This window comes from Astyanax mexicanus, chromosome 2, assembly GCF_023375975.1.
Source record: "Astyanax mexicanus isolate ESR-SI-001 chromosome 2, AstMex3_surface, whole genome shotgun sequence".
NCBI lineage: Eukaryota > Metazoa > Chordata > Actinopteri > Characiformes > Acestrorhamphidae > Astyanax > Astyanax mexicanus.
In genome coordinates this window covers 55,257,695-55,274,126 of record NC_064409.1, presented here as the reverse complement: position 1 = coordinate 55,274,126, position 16,432 = coordinate 55,257,695, and the positions used below count along the sequence as shown (strand labels likewise).

At 36.3% G+C, this 16,432-nt stretch overlaps 1 protein-coding gene across 2 annotated transcripts; it reads left to right on the top strand.

The window, feature by feature from the left end:
* The first annotated feature begins 2,100 nt into the window (after positions 1-2,100).
* Positions 2,101-8,932, top strand: LOC103032021 (zinc finger protein 800). 2 transcript variants are annotated; one of them, XM_049474602.1, is made up of 7 exons: positions 2,101-2,220; positions 4,047-4,111; positions 4,712-4,801; positions 4,923-5,043; positions 5,421-5,516; positions 6,184-6,327; positions 7,240-8,932. In XM_049474602.1, the coding sequence occupies exons 2-7, from the start codon at positions 4,049-4,051 to the stop codon at positions 8,451-8,453; spliced, it is 1,728 nt and encodes a 575-aa protein (XP_049330559.1). In that variant the 5' UTR covers positions 2,101-2,220; positions 4,047-4,048; the 3' UTR covers positions 8,454-8,932. The 2 variants fall into 2 exon arrangements, with proteins under 2 accessions (XP_049330559.1, XP_015460591.3); XM_015605105.3 differs by having other exon boundaries at positions 4,044-4,111.
* Positions 8,933-16,432: the final 7,500 nt, after the last annotated feature.

Here is a 16,432-nt window from a genome sequence, read left to right as displayed (position 1 = left end):
ATATATTAGCTATGACTATGACACAAATAGCCTTCCCCCTGCTGAGTGGTGATAAGAAGCACTCTGTCTATCTGTAATATGAAGTATAGAGCATTACAGTACAGAGAACAGGTGTGATCTAACAATCAAACACTTTAATAATCAGATGCACCCTTTGACCAGCCTCTACCAGTGCAAAGCCATGATTGATAGTGTGCTCTTTATTTCATATGGAACATAACCAAAAACTGTATATTGTACGTTTTAACTTTATATAATAAGTAAATAATGATTCCTATGATAGCTAATCAATAATTCTGGAGATATTTACCAGTCTAAAATAAATTTATAAAATCTACACACTCTGGCAACTAGTTTAACAAATTTAAATGTAAGGATTAATGCAGTGAAATAATGGCTTACTCTGCTGGTGAGTGGGACAGATTACTGTATAATGTATTGTGATATACAGGACAGAGGCAATTGATCTTTTGGAAACAGCAAACCGTTGTATGCAATTATTTGCTTATTGTATAAAATAAAGGAGAAATGGCACACGTGATGAAAAAGAAGAGCAAGAGTTCCCAGCCTCATAAACCACAAGTTAGCAGCATGCCATATAAGAAAAACAATAAAATCATACACTTTTAAGTTCACATGATTCCTTATGTATTACTTTATTTACAATGTTAAACCAAAAATGAATGAGAAAGTGTTTCCAAACTTTTGGCTGGTACTGTATATATAGCCTATTTTTTGTGATATCTGTGCATTACACTACAGCATGTGTAGTGCTGTAGCCAAGGCTACGTGGTGGAACTACTCACAAGATATGCGTAAATTTAGCGCAACATCGGCGTTATATGCGTATTTCACGTGGCACACAGTGCTTCTTGAACAAAAAAGTAGGGGGGTTGGCGTACAAGAGCACATGTGGGCGGGGTTGGATGTGGGCGGAGTTGGATGTCCAACTCCGCCTTCCTACAGGCTGCAGCGAGACGTACTTGAGAAAACGAGAAAGAAAAACTAATCCGCCTGAAACATTTATTACACTCTACAACTGTAGGGGGAGCCCACGAGCACAAAATCTCAATCCTACCTAGTGGAGCTTTAACTAGTTAACCAGCAGCTAGGTTACTGAACTGCACTGCAGGGTATCGGGTGCTTGAAGGGTTGTCCTATACACAGTCAATGGGTTGTCCCAATTCACTCGAAAATAAGGTGTAGGGGTAAGTGATGGGGCCAGGGGGTGAAATGGAAGTGGGCCTAAGTAAACTGCACAAAGTGAATTAGAATCAATGAGCTCCAGCAGTTCTCTTGCTGGTCACTGTTCCCTGCATTCACTGTTAGTGAGTCCCGCCCTTACCCTAAATTTTGATTCCAAATTGGTTCAGACAAAAGCGCAGTATAATAAGTGGCTGAACTGAATTTAATAGTCAGCGCTGGGAAAATGTGTTCTAAATGTACTTGTGGGGCCAGATTACAACGAGTGACAATTATTAAAAGATTCGTTTTTTTTATTTTTATTAGTTTTTCATTTTTCCCTTTTTTGCATCGTGTGGTATTTTTTTTGTGGTACATCTTGTGGTTTTTGGCAATCTGATGGTATAATGCAACTAACTTTTGTTACATGATGGAAAATCAGAAAATTGAGAAAGGATTTTTTTTTCATTTTTCCTAAAATTCTAATTGTGAGGTGCAGAAATAAAAAAAAACTATAAAAAGGGAAAAAAAAATCATGAAAACCAGTTTCTTCTGCAGTACACCAAATAGTTAGAATTAAAAAAAAAGTTTTACCTTCAATTTTCTATTTTCGCATTTAGCCCTAAATTGTCAGACAACTGAATTGATAAACGTTACACTGACCCTTTAGCTTTAAAGGGTCACGTTTCCATTATATTCATTACAACGTGGAGACCTCGTTGTACTTTTCCTGTTCTCTTTATTCAACTCAACTATTTTATTATCCTTATTAAACTCAACTAACTCCACTTATTAGGATCTAAGCTGTGTGAAATTTAGGACTGAACGACCCTCTCCCGGGCGGCGTTGAAACCCGCAGCTCAGCGCTGGAGCTGTGCGCACCCCGGCGCTGTAGGCGGCGGTGTTTGTTCAGCCATCCACACAATCTCACAGACAGTGCGAGAATTTCAGTTTGATTTTGGTGGAAGGAAAAGGGTCTGAGTTCACGCGGTAAATCTGCCTCGCTGCAGGTAAAAGCACTGCGAAGCGCCACGCCAGGTAAGGGATAACATTACTATCGGTAGGAAGAAACAGCAGCTTCATATTGCTACATGTGTAACTCCAAAGACATGACCTGAGAGGGACGTGCAGTCTGAAGTTTTCTAGCCAGTCTAAAGGCTTATTTCTGTTAAAAACAGAGAAATGCTGTTAGAACATCCATTTATATGGTTATGGTTTGTTTTATTTATGTACAGTTAAGCAAAGAGGTGGTAATATGTTCTCTGTAGCAAGGAACTCTAGTTACAGGTCTCTATAATGCATTTTTTATATGTATCTATGAAACTTTTCACTAGTAATATCAGATCTCTATTAGCCCATGTAAACAGGATCACATATCCTTAATGTAGTTTTGACTAGATTGTTTGTTTTTCAGGCATCATTAACTGCACTGTTAGTTATGTAGTGTTCATTATGGATTTTTGTTCCAGAGAGAAATAAAGGCAATTGTTTTTATCCTGATCTTGGAGGCCCACTGCCCTGCACACTTTGATGCTTTTTTGCTTTAACACACCCACTTTAATATTGATTTCTGAACTCTTAAAACTTTATGAATATGAACTTGTTTTCTTTGCATTATTTGAGGTCTGACAGCTCAAATGTCCATAGTTTATAGAAAAAACGACAATGTTCATTTTACTCAAACATATACCTATACATAGCAAAATCAGAGTGAAGTGTTTTTTCCAGAACTGTATAAATTGTGTATCATTTATAAATTGCAATGTGTAGTTAAGTACTGTTTTGTTGGTGCTGTATTGTCCGTCAAGTATGACTGTTGATGCACGATATTCTAGAATCACCTTCTGTTAGAAACAGTGTCATGCATTGCAGCCATGGAACATTTCAAGTCGTTGACAGTTATTCCATAAAATATATGGGATGTGTTCGGGAAAATGCATACATAACATTATGTATTTGTGCACATTGGACCAGAATTTGGTTTTGCTTAATTGTTCACTGAACATAGATATAGAAAATAGATATCATTGATGGGTTACTTTACATTTTGGAAAAGTGACATCAGCATGGAGACTTTGATTCCATCATTTTTGAGCTGAAACATATGTGGATTGCACTTAGTGTGAGTGTAGTGTAGTTTTAGCTGCTTTTGGAGATGCCGGACCATACATGATTATACAAATAATCATACAACTGAATCATTCTGGCATTTGTTAAAACTTCTAATTTATTGGACACACCCATCCAGTCAGCCTGGGTGTTTCTCTGCCGACCATGTAGATGTCAGAGACTGGTGGACTGAGTTCATATCGCCTGTAAAAATAATCAGATGGCAAGTAAAGTAATATTGCATGGCTGTCGTCAGAAAGAAAAATGCACATTTGGTGTGCAAAGGTAATCCCACTACTGCCCTGTTTTTATAATGTAATCTGATTACTGATGTTTTCTGTAATGTAGTGCAGGGATGGGCAACAGACAATCCTGCAGTTTTATGATGGTTATTGTCTATACACAACTGATTCAACTCAGCAGTTAGATGTTAGGTGAGCAAGAACATTATTAGCAAAATGTGTTGGACTCCAACCTTAAGTTCCCCATGCTGTGTTACAGAATAAAATTGCAATTTTCTAGACTGATCATTTCAGTTCCTATTACTACCTAACTCTGAAAATGCACCAAAATGAATAAAATGTAGTTATCAGTTATTTAACATCTCTTCCAGAGCGCAATAAATAAAATACCAGTCATTTCTAAAGATGTGTCTGATGCCAATATCAGTTTTGTGCTTCTTTAATATTCCCTTCTATTTCTCCCTCTCCCTCTCCCTCCCTGTCTGTGTCTGTCAACAACCTCAAAAAAAGGAGATATGGAAGGTATGGTGCAGTCCCGTTCTTTACAGATGAGGATGCGTAATTCTGTTCAGAATCAGGTAAAGAAGCTGAGAAATGTACAAATGCCTTATTGCTTGTGCTGCATAAACCTTACATACTGTGCCCTGCCCTCCATAATAATGTGACAAAGATACATTTTCTTTATGAATCACAGACATCAAAATGTGCTGAATGTCTTCTCTAGTGAAGTTGTTTGCAGATAGTAGACCCTAACAAATACAAACTCACAATGCTGTTGCTTATCTGTTGAAAATGTTTTTTTTTTTTATTTAAGATATTACACACAGTTGATTTTAGTAATTGTTTAGTTTGATTTATGTATTAAATGTGTCTACAAAGGTGTTTGAGAACTTGTAAGCAAGTATATGAAATGAGTGTGACTATGTAAAAAAAAAAAAAAAAAACAGTAATTTCAATAAATTGTAACTGAACTGTATGCAAATACCTTTAAGTTGAAGGGTCAAAAATGTGTATTTTATTCACATCCATCAATGATTGGTTTAATTTAACTTTTAAGGAAAAAGTGTCTTTGTCTCAGACTTTATGGAGAGCATTGTATACTATTAGCAACAGCAAATTATAATTTTCTACTATAAAGAAATATTTAAAAAATTATATCTGAATCTGTTTCTTTTTAGGGCGTTAAACAGACTTTTAAGAAGAAGAAATCTAACTCTGTGAATAAGAAGTCTGTGGCTGAAACATACTGCCAGACTGTGACTATGCAGGTTAGACACACAGAGGAATATACAACTGCTGATATAATAATAAAATAAATGTATTTTTCTGAAAAATAATGTGGTGAAAGAATAATCTGATTGCACTTTTTTTCATTTTGCTTGACTTTAGATTAAAACAGAGGACATTCCTGCTGAAGGCCTGACCATAAGCAACCATAGCCAAAATGGCACTGGACCATACTGTGACCAGCCAACTCTGCAATGTCCACAGACTCCAAACGCAACATTAGGTGCGCCCAACTTTTTCAAGGTTTAAAGAGATCACAGTCCTTTGAAATATGCTGATGCTTACTGTGGTGATTTTTCTTATTTAAATGTCTAGTTCATGTTTATCTAAATAGTAGAATACATAGGATTTTCTTTTATTTTTGATAGTTTTGATTAAAGACAGCAAATTTTGAGATATAGTTTGGAAAGACCAACTTTTCAAAATGTTTATTATCCATACTTTTATTTTTTTATTGCTTTTGCATTTGAAGAATAATATAAAATGCTAAAGTATATGTATTAACTCTAACAAAATGCGTATGTTGTTTTTCTAACAGGTTTTTTAATCATTGTTTGATTGCATGCATTATTTTAAAGACTATTGTTTTCATATTTTTAGTGTATTCTACTGAACTTGGAGATCCCCCTTTGCTTCGACAGCCACAGCCCACCACTATGACTGGAATTCAGCAAATCATTGAATGTTTTCGCTCAGGTATTTTAATAATAATAGTAATATTTTTTTAATAATCCTGACACTTGTTTTTTTATATTTTAGTACAGTTTTAATTTCATATCTGAAGAGAAACAATTTCACTATGCATTGGCATGCCAGAAGTCATTGGATAGAAGCATTTGAATTGATTATGAAGTATTCCCTCAATAGAGAGCTTGGGAAGTTTTTGGGAACATTTAGTGGGGTTGAGTGCGGTTAAAAACTGGCCATTGTGCTCATGGCAAGGTGCTGTGAATTACTGGAGTTTGAGCGAGGCCTGATAGTGGGTGCCAGATGAATGAAATGGTGTATTTAACAATTCTCAATCCACAATTTGACATATACCGTGAACACATCATAGATGGCATTAACACCCACAGTGAACTGATTGTGACAGGTGATGTCTGACTAGAATAGTCTGAATAGCATCTGTGGCAGAAACGACAGCCACATTCAGTGCAGGAGACTCCACTCACATTTCCTGCTCATAAGTGCAGTGTTTTTTTTATTTTTTATTTTTTTATTTTTTTTATATATTTATATAAATAAAAGAACACTAATGGAACATGATGCTTGGCTCTGTCCTGAGCCTTTTGGCATGTCTGTGTATGTTCAACATGAATTAGATTTGTTGCAGACTGATTTACTTAATTCTTTTTGTACCCAGGTACAGTTCGGGCTAAACTCACGCTCCTGAAAGAGGTGGACACCATTTTTGAGTGTCAACTTTGCAGAAGTCTTTTCCGTGGTATTCCTAATTTGCTTGAACACAGGCAGTCCTACTGCTTGTCCAGGCATCCAGAACCAGAAGGTCAGCATTTCTTAATTTGCCTTTCCAGTAGAACTTGAAGTGTACCGTTATTCTGCATCTTTTTCTTGAGTTGATGCACTTTATTTTTTTTAACTGTTCCACCATGTGATGCATGTGTTTTGCGAGAGAAATGAAAAAATATCAGGTTCTGGTAGCATGACAAAATAGTCACTGTGATTATTCACCAAATCACAACCTATTGCTAAATCACACACCTGTTTTCTCTTACCATCGCTCCTTAAGCTGGGTGCACACTGCAAAAGGGTAACCCAGTTTTGACCCTGATTTTAACCCTGCCTGACACATTTGCCTTTAATTAAGCTCCTGTGCCGACCTGTAACCCTCCAGTATTTTAAATTCTTGAGCGGACACACCAATTTCATTTCACACTTCTCTAAACATAGAAAAGCACAGATAAATAGATTAGCCAGGTGTACATTTAACATGTCCATGTATTCGTGCACATGCACAATCACACATTCACGAGAGGAGGCTGTGTGTCTTTTGAATATTTGTGACCTGAGCTGAAGAGTGAGATGTGCTAAATTTTCAGATCTTTTACTTTTCAAAATCCTGTAGTGTGTAATAGGGCTATGTATTGGGAATCGCAAGGCGATATTATACACTTCAAGACAAGAGTTACAATTTAATAGAACATCATACTGTATAAGGTGATACTATAAGCAAGACAATATATTACAATTGTCTAAATGAAACTGTCATAGTATAAAAATGCACTTTCATATTCATATATCATATTTAAAGAAAAAAAAAAGTTTACTGAAAATTGATACAATATGGCAAACCAAATATCTCAGTACTTTAATATATTAATATTGTTTTACATAGACTTTTGTTTAGTTAACAGACTTTTTGCGTGGTACCAGTAATATATTTCTTTTCTTTCAACAGACCCATCTCAAGTAATGAAAGACCTACTAGAGGCTGTATTCCCTCAAACAGATTGTCAGGAATCGCCTCTTGAAGTCATTGATGAACCTGTGTATAGGGACCAGACTCCGGCACCAGTTCCTGATTCCCAGCAGCAAAACCCTACGTTATGGAAACTGTGTGGCCGTGAACCTGTCGTGGTCCTCAGAAGGGTTCATCAGCTGCAGCATACTTTATCTGTTACAGTAGATTCAGTTTCCCAGGAAAGAGGGGGCCGTGAGCAAATTGACAGGGAGGCTAATTGTGGAGAGGGTTCTCTCTCACGTGCACAGGACACAATGTCATCACCAAAAAATGATCTAGAATTAAACAGTACGTTTCAATCAAATGTCAAAAAGCAGCGTTACTCCACCCGTAAGGCTGTAGGATTGAAAGATGGAGAAAAAGATAGCAGTAGAGTGAACAGGAGAAAGATCATTCGGCAACAAACTCCGGTGATTGAACGTAATGTCAGAGCATTACGAAAAGACACTGCGAAGAAAGCCAAATCCATGCTTGGACCTGAGAGTATGAAGGGAGAAAGAGGAGAAGCCAGTAAGAAGGAGCACCTGTCTGCTGGCAAAATGTGTTCTGTAGGCCAAAGGTCTCCTGACAAGGAACCAAAAGCTCATGGCAACTCTAATGAGGTACAGTGTAACAGTTCGCAAGATGGCACCACACCTGCATCTACTGCACAGCCTGACCAACACCTCTCCACTTCGACTACACCCGTTCCTCAGAAACAACTAAATTCAAAGCCTAATACAGCGGATGTTTCCCCCAAAGGACAGCGTGTCATCCCCTGGATGAAGGACTTGTTTTACTGCGGCCTGTGCAAGTGTAAGTACAGCTCCCAGGTGCTGCTGATGAAACACATGAGCATCGCCCACAAGTTCCTACTGTTGGGAAACAGCCCTGCAGCGAGCCGCACCCCCCCTTCAAGGGGAGCAAAAACAAAAGTTAAACCTGAAGATAAGGCTTTTGTGAGGGTCTACTGTTGGTTTTGTGGAAAGCCCTTCTTTACAAAGAAGGCAGTGCGCCGTCACTGTCACAGAGACCACAGACAAAAACTGCAGGAGATTAATGTGCTTTTAAAGCAAGACACAGGCAATAGTCTTGTCCGTGAGCTGCAATCCTTGGAAAGTGGTTTTGTTGCCAGACACACACCACCAGCACCTTCGCTCCAAGCAAGATAGATAGCCTAAGCAGCCTTCCACAGTACTAAACTCAGCTAACAGATGTAGTGTGAACGGTGAAGTGAAGAGAAAAAAAAAACAAAAAACAAAAAAACACAACAGTGACTCTGTCTATGTGAAGATGAAGGTTATACGAATTATAGAAATGATTCTTTAAAAAAGGGCAGTGTCAAATTTTTTTTATAATTTCTAGTAATTCAACATGTTACAGATATTTGTAAATGCTTACATTTTTATTACAGTTACATTTTTGTGGTTGTTGTGATTGTTGTTGTTTTTGATGATAAATATTAGTAAAAACATTTTTTATCTTTTTTGGAAAACAAGTACGTACTTCCATAGCATATTTAGCATATGGATTCTTGCCCAAGGTTTATTGGTGCGGCCTTTGTAATACTTAAGCTGTTTGAAGTTATTGCTAATACGAGTTATGTCTTTAAGGAGAAATAAAACTTGTCTTGTTTCATTATCGATAGAACATTGTTACATCATTAATTTCAGCTTGCATCATGGTAGGTATTTATTAGTTGGTACAAGGTTTGTATAACATGAAGAGAGGAGAACAATTTTATTAATGTGATGGTACACACTTACACACATTTTAAAACAAGTAAGTTGTATCAATTTTTTTTTTAAATGCAGAGCTTTTAACAATGCGTGCTTTATAAAGCAGCTTTATAAAGAGCTGTGTCTAAGCCCCTCCTAAATTAACTAGAGGCGATGGTGGCAAGAAAAAACTCCCTTACTCCCTAGGTGTTCTGGACTACTAGAAACCTTATGGCAACTACCATGAAACATTCTTATGGAGAAATACTCCTCCAAAATTCCCATTTAGTTAGTTTAGGAACTCTTAAAAGTTATATATAGTTTATTCATCTTTATTGCACTGCATTTTTATACATCACAATTTTCACTCTTATAAAAGTTGCTATCATGGAAGTGCATTTAAAGTAGTGTGATGTGGGAATTGGCATTTCTTGCTTCTGGGTGCCCCCTACAGTTAGGAAGTGTAACTCTGTAACTCTTTGAGCCACCACTGCAGGACCTGTTTTTACCTGCATTTACTGTATTTTTCGCACTATAGGGTGCACTTAAAATCCTTTAAATTTCCCAAAAATTGTCAGTGCGCTTTATGTAAGAATATAACCAGTCATGTTGTAAGGAGCGGTCAAGCCACTCTGCTGTAGTACAGCGTTATAGAGGAGTTCAGTTTAGTTCTCCAGCAGTATTAGCTTTAGCCGATAAACATGCAAAACACTTGCTCTTTGGCCATCCAGAGGTGAGTATAATCAGCCTGTAGCCTGATGCTAACCCTGCTGGAGCAGCATTAACATTACCTGCTAACCGCAGAGCTAGCTCTTTCGCTGGTCAGACAATATTATCAACCTGTAGCCTGCATGTTTTCTATGTTAAAACAAGCTACGTGTGATGAACTCCCTGGCTTACCGGAACACTTAGGGTTCCTCAGTGTAGTTCTGTCGGGCAGCATTAACTGCTAGTGGAGCAGCTTATGCTCCAGCTAAGTGGAAATCTGGAAATCTAAGCTTACTGTAAATAAACCGAAGTGCTTTACTCACCCAAATAAACCGTTTTCAGGAGAGAAATCTGTGCGCTTGTTTGACTTGTTAAATGTGAAAAACATTGTGAATTAGAAAAAAAACCTTAGTTTTGTTTACTTAGCTTAGCTTTGCAGGTCTTGCAGAGTTAGAATTAGAAGGAAAACACAGCGACACCCCTGTTCCTAACAAGTGTCGCATAAAAGGCGCCTTATGTATAAAAATAGACCAGAAAATATTTTTAAAAAATTTATTGACTGTGTGTCTTAGAATCCGGTGCACCTTACAGTACAAAAAATTACGGTAATGTATCATGTGGGCTGAGGCAGTCTTGTAGAACGTTACACAACTTTTTACATGCAGTGACACATTTTAATGTTTTTGAATCTGTGTATTCCTTAAAATATTAAAATTAATGGCATTAGTGTATTTCTGCGACCACTGTTGCCATGCCACATTACAAAATGAATGGTAAAAACAGAGTGTGTGGTGTTTGCATGATCATTCGTACATCAATACTGTCAGACTGTCACTTTCAGTGACATCCATTCTATGTGTATGCATTAAAGCCACGGGCTGCACTGTCTGCTGAATATTTACATTATGCTGTTTGTGTTGTGAAGGGTGTGAAGATTGGCTGAGATACAGTCTTTTCCAGAAGGTGAAATCTTTATTCCTTTTTATTGCACTGCATTTTTATACATCACACTCCTCTCTCAAAAAGTCGCTATTATGAAAGTGCATTTAAAGCAGCGTAATGTGACAATTGTCATTTATTGCTTTTGGGTGCCCCCTACAGTTGGGAAGTGTAATTTACACTTTGAGCCATGTCTAAAGGAGATTTTTAACTGGATTAACAAGCTGAGAGATATGTCTAAAATTAAAGAATCAAGTGGGCTGAATCCAGAAAACCTGCTGCTCTAGAAATTTAGATGGTATCATTGAAGTGGCATGAATCCATTCTATGCTTATGGATCAAAGCCAACGCTGTTGGTGGACTATTCTCAGCTGAGTGAGAAATGGTAAATGCTTTACTGGCCCAACTTTTTTTGGAATGTGTTGCAGGCCAGGCCAGAAATGCAAACATGAATATAATAAAGTATATTAACTGCTTACTTGAATATCACTTTCCCTCCATCACCAGAATTATGTTTACTAGGAGACACAACAGCAATCATCAGTACAATAAAAACAACCACAAATATCCTCATCAACTAGAAGTCTAGAAACAGCAACACTATCAATCAATGGAAAAATGTATTAATAGATCGTATATCCAATGAAAAAATATCTGCTTCTGCCAAAAATAAAACTCCTGAATACAATTAAATCTTGACATCCATCATTACCTTCCTCCTACAGTGATTACCACACAAAATCAACCAATCAACATCAAGAACAGCTAAACTAAGATCCAATACCAAACACAACTGTGTATTTAACAAATAATCTCCCTTTTTGTGCACACACACACATACACACACTCAAACTTATCAACACCTATAAAAATACATATCAACGTTACACTTGGTATTATTTAGGAATTTATTTTTTTCCCATGAAATATTTATTATATATTATTTATTTAATCTTCTTTTCTATCCTTACCTATTTCCGTTTGATTTTGTTGTTTTTCCCCTTTCCTTCATTTTCCTCTGGACGTTTTTCTTCCCCCTATTTTTTTCTTTTGTGAGTTTCACATTAAAAAACACTAATATAAAGTACCAGTTTTGACACACCTTAAATTAAGTGGATTTTCCTTATAATTCTTTTTTTTTGCGTGGTTAATACTAAATTCTCCCAAAGAATGAAGACAAACATGAAAATATTTAGTAAATAAAGAAATGTTAAACCCAGAATGTTTTATATTTTAGATAGAAAGCTGACATTGCTGGCTTTCAGTTTGTCAAACCATTATCTGTTCACATGTTGTGAAGAGGTAAAGTTGGTAGACAGTGAATTGCCCTATTTGAGTAATGTTCTAATCTTTATTACACTCAACTTAGTAAAGAGGTTTGTCCCAACTTTTGACTGGTCCTGTACATTAACAAATAAAATGAAGTTTACCAGATAAAAAATGAAATGTCTTGGATTCATACTGTCTGCAATCAAATAAAATTTCAAGTAAATGTACGAAGAACATTGAAGATGACTCATTTACAGAGTAGCCAAGCTGATACAAAAAAAATATATATTGCAAATGAAAACAGGGATTTCTATAATAAAAATCCAATACAACAAAACAATTAATGTAAATGTTGGTAGTTAAATAAAATAGATAATTCCAGTTAAACAGTGACAAGTGAGAATAAAAATTATAGTTAAGCAGTAACTATGTAATAGTTAAGAAAATAAAAAAAATAAAACAAATGGTTAAAAAGACAACTAAAATTTTAAATCAAATTGAAGATTAAGTGACACCAGTGAGCTTCTAAGCTTCTTGCTATATATTCCAGCTCTATTGTACATGGTAGCTAAAAGCAAGTTTATCATTCTATCATTACAATAACCTAAAACAAATTTCCAAATAATAAATAGACAATAGGAATCATTGTAATATGTTTATAATACCATAAAAAGCTGTTCAGTGGGTTTACTGGAAACTTAAACGTCCATATAATGAGAAACACTTTAGACTTAATTCAAAGTCAAATAAAATTATTTGGTGTTACTTTACTCCCTCTACAAACTCTCTCACAAACTTAGTTCCTGCCAGGCCATACCTGGCAACAAACAGACTTTAGACACCAAACATGTCTTGGCTGACTGCATTTTGGGTAAGGAGAACTTCTTTGCTGATCTGTTCCTATTTTTGAATGACCACAGCAGTGTAATTTTATCTCTGTTGAAGAACTTTCTGTTGTTTCTCTCAGACTTTCTCTACCGCATGTAGAGTATGCTGTAATACGTGTTGATTTAAATGAGAAGCATTCAGTGTTAAGTGGAGTCAGAATGGCAAACAAAAGGCCATCGTTAAGGAGAGAGGCAAGAACAATCCCAAAGGAATACATCAGTTCTGTTGTTGTGTAAATGCTGATGCACCTAAATAAAGAGTATTTTCAAAACAGTTATTCACTAATTTCACCATAAAGTGGACAGAGTCCAAATTGATCACTTGAATTACATTTTCTATAACTGATATTGGGGTTGTAATACTTTATATCTTGCCATAAAATTATCTAAATGTTCTGTTAGACTGACTTGTTTCCTGATCCACGCAATCTGTGCTCTTGTATTGTACTAATAGTGTAAGTCTCCTTTACAACAACAAGCTTTAATGAATAAAAGCAGCAGGTCAATGTAATACATTTGTTATACATTTGCATTATTCTGCTGTATTTAGTGTTAATGTACTATAGAGATTAAAATGTATTATTAAATCATCACAGCTGCCCATGAGTGCATGTTCTACACATACAATGGTGAGCTAAAAAGGTAGACCAAAACAACAACAACAACAATAATTCAATAAATTCACTCACATTCTGAGTGTGTTGCACTGTCCACACTAAATTAGTGATTTTACTCTGGAATGTAGACAGACATACCAAAAGTCTTGCCATAATTTTTGCCATATCCCAATTTAAGCTAAATAACTCTGCACTGACCTGTGGAAAAAGTGTGTGGGGCCTCCTGCATAAAATGTAAATGTGATTTCTGACAGAGTCTCTTATTCGCACGGATAATTCTAGCCAGACACCGCCGGTCACAATTTTAGTACCACCCACTGTGTTGTCTGCTGTGGGGGGAAATGCCTTTTACAATGTATTCACTGACAAACGTGACACTGTGGACCAAGGGATGTTAAATGTCTGCACAACTTCAGAAATGGAATGTCACATATATTTGGCACACCCTTGAGCTCCAATAATCCACATCACCTTGCCATAAAAACATTGGTCTATGATTTTTGGCATGTCAATATAATTTGTAGCCTAGCAGATTTTGCCTTCAATTAACTGATTTTCCTAACTGAATGTATTTGAAGTTGAATCATGTATCTTTGCTTTATCTACAGTTACACAAAAGTGAGACTTATACAATATAAATAGTATTAGTGGATTCCCCTTCTAGTAAATGCATTCAGCAACTCTAAGTTGCACCCTTTGCTGACACAGATGTGAAAATGCACACACAAACACAGCTTGTGTATTTCCTATGGATAAATATTGAAATAAAAATATAGAAATATATTCTCTGGAGCAAATTAACATGAACCAATTGACAACAGACCTAATGTCAGTCATGGGCTAGAGGGGTATTAAGCCCCCAGCATTGAGCTGAGGAGCAGTGAAACTCTGGAATGATGGTGCTTCATGCAATTCTTCTGAAATGAAGTAATGAGTGATGGGAATGAGGTGGAGTAGTGCTCATTCAACATCCTGACCTCACTAATGGCCTTGTCAATGAATGCAATTAAATCCTTCAAGCATTGTTCCAAGATCTCGATAAAATACGTCTTTGGACAGTAGACAGTTACTCAAAAAAATATAGGAAAAACTCTTTTAAAGGGGCACTTAACCCCCTGATTTTAGCTGACTCCACCCTCAGCTCAAATTTGAAAAAGGCTAAAAAATGGGAGGGGTAGTTGGGGAGGGGCACTGGGTGATGTATGGGTTTAGAGGCAGGGCTGGAGAGAGAGCTGATTGGCTGAGCTGCAGCAGTGTGCCTCTGAAAGCGGTGAGATGCAGATTGTTGGAAGAAGGGGAGCGGTATTATTAATAAATTGATCTGCATATTGTGAGGTGTCTGTGTACCAAAATACACGGACACATCATCCTCGCCTATAGCACAGCTGAAACTGAGAGGCAGAAATTAAGGTTGGGAAATGTTTATAAAAATTTAAGCAGGACTGGTATGTTTCATTACTTCAAAAGAACACATTTCAGCTATTGATGAAAAAAATATGATTTATGGTTTAGTGGCTTTTAAATACCCTTAATTTCAGAACAAAAAACTATGAACAATGAGACTGATTTGGAATGGGGTAAAAAAAAAAACAGATGTTGACATCTCTAATACCTGTGCATGGTGCTTCACAACTGTTATTCTGGTAAGAGCGCTTAACTCTATACTGCAATATGCTTGAGTACATAAATGCATTAAAATTTGAAAGATATCTTCCATAGCTGATTTAAAATTATCTTGGCACATTATTAACCACGCTGTCCGAATTTGAATTAAATACACTACTGTTCAAAGGTTTTAAAACATCTCAATATTTCACAGTTTTTATTCATGTTAAAGCACTCAAGGGTCTAACTTCACATCTAGTGAAGGACAGGAAATGTCCTCTCTAAAAATCTAAAAAAACAATGCTACCTGATCTGTTTCAAAGGAAATAAATGTAGCTTTAAATATTGATACAAACAATTTATAACTAACATATTCTTTATCTGTATAAAAGCAGTGTTTGTGCATACTATATAAGTGTACTCTATACTGCAGTATGTACACAAGACTGCATGCTTATATGCTATCTTAATTATTGTAAAACTGCACTTAACAAACTAAGAGCATTATAATAAAAAAAGACACCCATATTTTTATTGCAAATATAGCCTGTGTGGGGTGTACAGTTTCCTACACCATTAAATAACTTTAAAAAACAGGATCAAATGTATAAATTCTGGTTCAGGAAGAGTGTTAGAACTCTTAGAACAGATCAGAAACAAGTCTCTGAAAGTAAACAGTTTATGTGATAAGCAGCTAACCTGACAACACTAGACCAGGTCTCAGTTTTTGCTGTGAAAAGAAGACCTGGAGCTGCAGGTTGGACAGGTGGAGTCGCTATAAGGATGCCATTTCTAAGAATGTAAATTAAAAAGCAGGCTTGTCTGGGCCATACAGCACTGCCAGTGGAATACAGAATAAAACTGGAGGTGTTCTAAAATTTTTACTAGTAGTGTAGTAGTACTTTACTGTATACATTTGATTATGGAGATAATAATTACAGTGTATTTTTGTCAATCCAGTTTGCTAATTGACAGAAAGAAATGCATTATGTATGTGGTGGTGTTGGACATAAGAGAATGTGGGGTTAACTCTCTTCATAACAGCAAGAATTAGTAGTAGTAGAATTAAAAGTAATGCCATAATACTTTAGAATCCAAAACCCAGCGTTTTCCTGTGGCCCCACATTTACACTCCACTGGATGTTTATCTCAGTAAGGGTTCGATCCTCAAACGGCAACTTGCAACAGGATATCTATCATAACAGATAGTCTTATGACTAGCCTTAATCGTTGTCTGGGAAACCAATGCATTCAGTACTGTGCAAAAGTTATAAACATCTGCGAAAATGTTCCAAACATTTCCAAACTTTCTCTTATTAAATGAGGTTAAATTAGATTTGTTGGTGGTGGAATATGATTAATCCAAGCACTAGCTAGGGTACTGACGAGAAATCTGGGACCAAACTTT